General features: G+C 40.6%; 1 protein-coding gene across 4 annotated transcripts in view; it reads right to left on the minus strand.

Annotated features, from left to right (window-relative positions):
• The window catches only part of tnrc18 (trinucleotide repeat containing 18), a 59,966-nt gene that overhangs the window by 24,686 nt on the left and 28,368 nt on the right, over positions 1-6,912 (minus strand). For all 4 annotated transcript variants that reach the window (XM_008415584.2, XM_008415582.2, XM_008415583.2 and 1 more), the window contains exons 6-8: positions 3,988-4,075; positions 2,227-2,456; positions 762-908 (exon numbers count right to left, since the gene is read on the minus strand). In XM_008415584.2, the coding sequence (XP_008413806.1) occupies positions 762-908; positions 2,227-2,456; positions 3,988-4,075 (465 nt within the window). The remainder of the gene's footprint in view (positions 1-761; positions 909-2,226; positions 2,457-3,987; positions 4,076-6,912) is intronic.

Consider the following 6,912-nt stretch of genomic DNA (forward strand, 5'->3'; position numbering starts at 1 on the left):
AAGACATTTAAAAAACTAAATAGATAAAGAAAATCAATTTTCCCACTTTTTTTGGGAAACGATTGGTTTAAGAATGTGGAGGAATACGTTGTAGCAAAGACAGAAAGAGAAAAGGAAGGCAGAAAGAAAGTAAGGGAGATGGACACAAAAAAGAAAGAAGACCAAGGATGAGAGGGAGTTTGGCCACAAGAGAGAAAGGAGGGAAAAGGGATAATAAATACACAGAGGAATGAACTTCTCTATTAAGAAGAGGACACAGAGGAGAAAATAACATTTAGACGACGAAATATCAAATAAAGCCTGGAAATAAACGTTTTTCCTTGCTCACTTTTTCCATACAAAGCCCTTGACTATCCTAAAATCAAATCCCACTCTTTACCAGATTTGGCAGGAACCACAAGTTCTCCTTGAAAAGATCACAAGATGTTTGAATGATTTGAACGCCTCCTGCTTTCATCTCTAAGGATAACTTTTTCGTAAAAATCTTAACTTCTTAAAAAGCATAAAACTGATCAATATATGAAGCCAAACATTTCCTGAATGAGTTCAATATTTACACGTTTAAATGGCAGAAGTACGAACATGTGGGAAATCTAGGTCTTCTATGGGAGATTCGTTTTGTTTTGCCCCAGGAGGAAAAACCTTCTTGTTTCCAGCGCGTCTCGGCGCTCTCCTGTCAGATTCGAGGAGCCGCCGGCGTGTTGTGCAATCGCAGCGTCATATGTTGGAGCGCTCTCGGAGTCGGGCGGCAGCTTTCGTACCGTAATGCGGCAGGTGTTCAGTAGGGATGACGATTAGCTGGCCAGACTGCGGGTCCCTGGCGAACTGGTAGGGAGGAGGCATGGAGCCCGGCAGGGAGGGCGGGTAGCCCGGGGGGAGGGTCTGGTGGAGCGGGGAGGGACCCAGGCCTGAATGAGAGAAAAGAAGATGAAACAAAACGAACTGAATTTAAAGAACTGAGCGAGTATTTAGTTCTTTCTTCTCCACACTGAGGCACATCTTGTTGTTTTTAGCCCTCCGCGTCTAGACAGAAACCCCCCTGAGGGAGCTCTGGGCGAGCATGCGTCTCTCTGTTTAGTGTTATCAGATGGTGAACGAACGCTTACATAAGTAAGTGGCTGTGCGTCCCGGTGCTGTTATTTCAGGATGACTAGCGGAGGAGCAGTAGCGAGTTTGGAATGTCCAGAAAAGATCAGGAATGTCTGAGGCAACAAACCCCCCCAGAAACACACCCACAGCGCCTGCTGATGGACAGACCGCCTGACCGCAGGACCACGCCCCCCTCCTCCCATGCACCAATCAGAGGCAGCCATGTTGTGAGAATGGAGAGCAAGTTTTGGACCATGATGACAGGCTCAGGGTTCGCACGCCTCTCCCACAGGAAGATTAAAAACTTTTCAGGTATTTTTAAGGCGCATTTTCAAAATGTGGAGATAAAAACAACACAAATGAACTTAAAGTTTGAATTCACTGTCATGTGATTCCATTTATTATTAATGTTAATTAAAATAAAACTACTTTTTATGTTTTGAAATGTCTCATGATTGGTTTGAGAACAAAACATTCATTTAACAGCAAAAAAAAATTGAATAACGGTTAACGTAAAAAAAACAACCTTTATTTCAATTACAGAGATCAGTAAGTCATTGAGCCATTAGGAATAATAAACATCCTCTACATTGAGACAATCAAAACAAATCATGTTGCTGTAAATGGCCTTCCTGCTTGAAAACAATATGCAAAAAAAGTTGCACAAAAAATCTCTAAAAAATGTTTCTGCTACGTTTTTTGGCATTTAGCAAATAGAAATGATTTTGCTAATTTTAACTGACCTAAAACAGGAAAAGCTTAATCTGATTTAACTTCAGACAGTGAGAAAAAAAATGTGCGTCGTTTTCTTAGGTGTTTGAAAATGTGTGGTTTTATCCAAATTTAGTCCTTTAATTTAACTTTACTACCAAACTGTGCAGTCTGAAAATCAAGCACTTTCCAAACCTTGAAAAAACCTCATTGAAGCTCAAACATTTTGAAGGATTTTAATCTCCCAGATAAACTATGGGGATGAAAATTCAACACGTTTCCACACTTTTCCAGGCTCCATAACAACCCATTAAATCAAAATCGGATTAAAGCTCAACGCTCATTTTGATTTTGTGCAAAGGAGCCACAGGACATCTGAAGGTTTGGAAAACGTTGTGGCAACAGTTAGCAAATTGCGTCACATACCGTAAGGAGAGCCGGAGAGCCAGACTGGAGGGGCTCCGGGCCGGGGCATCCAGGGGTGAGAGGTCAGGGTGGAGGGGTCAGGAGGCCACCGCCCTGCCCCTGCGAGAGCAGCCCCTCCTGTGACCATGAGGTTGGGGGTCATGAGGCTGGGCGTCATCATGCTGGGTGTCAGGCCGCCAGACAGCGGGCCGGGGCCCATCTGAGTGAACTCGGGGTGATTCTTGGACTCTCTGAGTGGAGGATCAAGGACACAATGCGGGCCGCTCGTTAGTGGCTGCAGCAATGTGCTGACTCAGCTTTAAAGTCCGCATATTGTAGAGCGATATAACCACTGACTACACTTCATCTCATCAGGACTTCATGAGACAGTCACACAAAGGGGTTTATAGGAGAATACAGAACTAAACTGGACATGTTGTAGATGCAAAACGCAATCGGTGGCAAAAACTAACACTCAACATGTATACGGGTATAATACTCCATGATTAAGCACGGTGGCGGCAGCATCATAAAGTCACTATTAATTGATGAATCGTATTCCCATTCTGGGGATTTATAAAGAGTCATTTTGCTTGCAGAGTCTTCATAAACCATTTTGGTCGTGTGAGGTTTTTATCTCTGCGTTTTGTTCTGGACATTCAAAACGTCTTCCTGTTCCAGTGTTAAGTGTTTTTAACAGAAATTAAAGTTTACTAGTTTTTGAGAGGATGAACATTTATTATTATGCCATTATCAATAAGTAAAATGGTCTCAAATTGAGAATAGTATAGCTACAATTTCTTAGACAATTTGTTATCAAAATGTGTTATTGTATGTAGCTAATTATAGCGAGGACTGGGAGAAAAACAAATGCAGGAACTGGAGTTGATATTCATGTTTTGATGGACGCATACTGAGGCGTTTAGGATTATTCAACCTTTACGACCTGAAGAGATTTTTTTTCAATCTCCAGCCGGTCAAATAAAACTTTAGAGCTGAAAATGTTACACGGATTTTTGATTAAAAAAAAAAAAAAAAAAAACACCACTTTTTTTTGTCATTTTTAAAGATCCGCCTTTTTTAAGGATTCAAAACAAAAAGAATTTTGCAACAAAAAAAATAAAAAAATGGATGCATCTTTGTTGTTCTGTGGATCAGAAAATGATATACTACCCACTAATGATAAGAAAACCACATCTAAATCCATTTTATTTGTACTTTTAGTGTCATTCTTTGTGAAAAGTTAATGCAAATACTGAGGGAATTAACTGAAAAACTGCTAAAAACCGGAGTTTGTTATTATATCTAAACTTAGAAACAACACCTGATTCTTTTGCACTTTTAGTCACAGGTACTAAGAGCCAATATGGAAGGCTTAAAGTGGCTCTTTGGGAGCTGGTCTAGTCAAAGTACAAACCTAAATCCAACTGAAAAACTTCAGCAACACTTGGGAAATAAAAATTTGCAGATTTTTGCAGCTGTGTGGCAAAGAATAAAGAAAAAATCCTCAAAAAATTTGCAGCTGTAATTAAACTGCAATGTAGACACTCAGGGAAGAACTCTACATGTTTATATTTCTGTAAAAGTAAAACAACATATTTTCTTTACAACTTCCCAACTACGCACTATTTTAAGTTGATTTATCACATAAAATCCTAATGAAACACATTGAATGAAGCTGGTGGAAGTTATGAGAAAATGGAGAAACRAAAAGGTCACGGASTGTAAGCACAGCAGAATTTATGTCGGAGCGAATAATAACCGAGAGCTGAGCTTCCTCACCTGATGACTTTCTCTTGCTCTCGCTCCAGCCGGCCGGCCAGCAGTCGGTCATCGTGGTGGCGAGCGCGCTCTTCCCCTCGATCCTCGTCTGCACGCAGAAACCTCGTTTTACCACAATGTGCGTACAATTAAATTACAACAAGAAAAAGCAGACATGGAAAAAGCGTCTGTGACAGAGAGAGAGAAGGGGGCGGAGGCAAGGACAAGGTAACACCAGCTAGATAATAGGGTCCGCGACACCGCCTGTCAAAACAAGACGAGGAGCTGAAAACAAGCCAGGCACGTGAGCGCTGAAAAAAATGCACACACAAAAAAAAGAAAAAAGAAAAAAAAAAGTCCAGAGTGACAATCAGCTCTCATCGATTAATAGTGAACGGCCACAAGAGAAGTGTGAGCATCCCACCGCCGCCTCATTACTGCATTAACACACTGAGAGGCCCAAAAGCCTTCTGACTGTCAGAAGGGGGAAAAACTGACAGCAGCTCAACCAGGCTGTGCAAAATAAACATGAGGCTCTCCAAGCCGAATCCCCCCTGAAGCCCCTGAAGCCCCCTCCATCTCATCAGACTGGAGGTCCCCGGGCAGCAGAGGGGCTTAATACATGTGCTGCTGGACCCTTCAGCTCTGCTCCGTGTGTGTGTGTGTGTGTGTGTGTGCGTGCGTGCGTGCGTGCGTGTGTGAGTGAAGCCTCCAAAGGGACAGAGTACTTTAACAATCCCCTATATGCTCTGGAGGAAAGGCTTCAGTTACCAAGGCTACAGAGAGCCGTCCCCACATGCTGGACAGGAAGACAGGAATGAGCGATGCTCCCTCCATCTAGGAGCCCAATAAATAAATATAATAAAAATAACATTTGTTATGAATTTACAGAAGGTCTATGATGACAAGACTTTAAATATCAGCTGTTCAAAAACTGGAAGGAAGAATAAGGAAGGAAAAAAGATTAGATGGAAGGAAGAAAAGAATGCAAACAGCATTGCAAGGAAGGAAAGAAAGGGTAGAAAGAGGGATAAAATGAATTGAAGAGAGAATCAACAAAAGAAAGTAAAAAAAAGGACAATAGGACTCAAGTAAAGAAAAAGGAGATAAGAAAGGAATAAATGACCAGAGGGATGAAGTGATGAAGGAAAAACACCATAAAAAGGAAAGATAAGAAACAATGGAAAGAAATTACAAAGGAAGAAAAGAAAAGAAGAAAAAACTGAGCAACGATGAAAGTGATGAAAAAAGGGAATAAATTAAAGAAGGATAGAGTCATAGGAGGAAAGAAAAGAAGAGAGATAAGATAAAGAAAGTATACAAAAGCACAAAGAATGAAAGAACAAGAGGAAGAAAGATTAAATTAAATACGTATGAAACGAAGGATCAACAGAGGAAAGAATGAAGAGTGGAAGAAAGAAGTCAAGTAGAGAAAGAAAGGAATAAAAGACAAGAGGGATGAAGAGAGAAAGGCACTAAAGAAAGAAAGGAATTGCAAAAGAAGAAAAGAAGGAGTGAAGAGTGAACTTAAAGAAGGATGGATGATGGAAGAACCAGTTCAGAGTAACTTTCTGTAGTCAGGACCAGCTGTGGGTCAGTGGATGAAGCTGTAGTGTTAAAATCTGCTGGTTTCACCTTCAACGTTTGGCCCCAGAGCCACTCGACCCCAGGTGACCTGCCAACCTGCATGTCGGTGGATAAATGACTGCAGGTTTGTGACTCTAATCAGCAGCATGACTACAACAGCATCCACAGTAGGAGGAGGAGTAAAGCTACAGTTTTATTCCTGAAATATTTAACATTCTGCGAATCAAGTCAAAACTCTGATCGTAAATCAGAACCTGATTGGTCCAGCTCTGACGTATACCAGGGTTTTCTTAATTTAGCGCTTGTGTTACCAAGCAGATTGCATTTGGAAACTGGAAATGTGTCTAGAAAATCTCAAAAGTGTAAGGTTTGTTGAAGTTGAGTGAATTACGCAGCATGACTTCGTCTTTAAGAGGCATTTTAAAATGACACAAGCAACACCTGCTGCTGGCCTGATGACTGTTTACACAACAGAAGGGCATTTTGATGATGCACCCTGATGTTTATGTAGGGATTTAGCCTCGTCACATTTCCCAAGAGTCCAGATAAGACCCGGCTGCAGGGATGCAGGAAACACTGGGAGTGTCGGCCGAGACCCGGTGACCCATCTGTGATGTTAGACTCTAATCTTCCCTTTATTAGTCAAACCTTTTATTTATTTTCCTCCATCTGCACATCCATTGATTCTTGATTACTTGTCTTTTGCATCTACAGCTCGTTTAAATGTAAGAAATGTGACAGATGAGGCAAAAACGCAACATCTTATTTGGTGAGACAAGACAAACTTACAAGTAATAAGAATTAAGAGGTCTTGTTGTAATTGAAATAATCTGCATTTTTATCAACACTTATGAATTATTGACTTAAAACAAGCTCTGATGTTTAGCTAGAAATGTACTTTTTAAACTATTTGTCTTATTTCAAATGTACTTAAGATGTTTGCAATGGAAACTACACTAAAACTAAACACTTGAGAAGATTTTGTGTTTTTGCAGTGCAGAACTTCTTCCATCAGGAAAACATCACCATCAGATTATTGGATAAATATTATAATCACAAATATCTTGGTCAACACTGAATTTACTACTTAACATCAAAGCTGCACAAATTATCACATATCTCTCACTATGGCAAAAAAAGAGATAAATATCAGTTTAGCTGAACATTGATAATTTGCTAGGATATAACATCAGTCTCTATATCAACTATATGGATTGGTTTTCCTGGATGAATGAGTGGGCAGATATGCTTACAAACTGATTAAATCCATCCATCCATCCATCCATCCATCCATCCATCCATCCATCCATCCATCCATCCATCCATCCATCCATCCATCCATCCATCCATCCATCCATC

The sequence above is a fragment of the Poecilia reticulata genome, linkage group LG8, assembly GCF_000633615.1.
Source record: "Poecilia reticulata strain Guanapo linkage group LG8, Guppy_female_1.0+MT, whole genome shotgun sequence".
In the NCBI taxonomy this organism is placed as follows: Eukaryota; Metazoa; Chordata; class Actinopteri; order Cyprinodontiformes; family Poeciliidae; genus Poecilia; species Poecilia reticulata.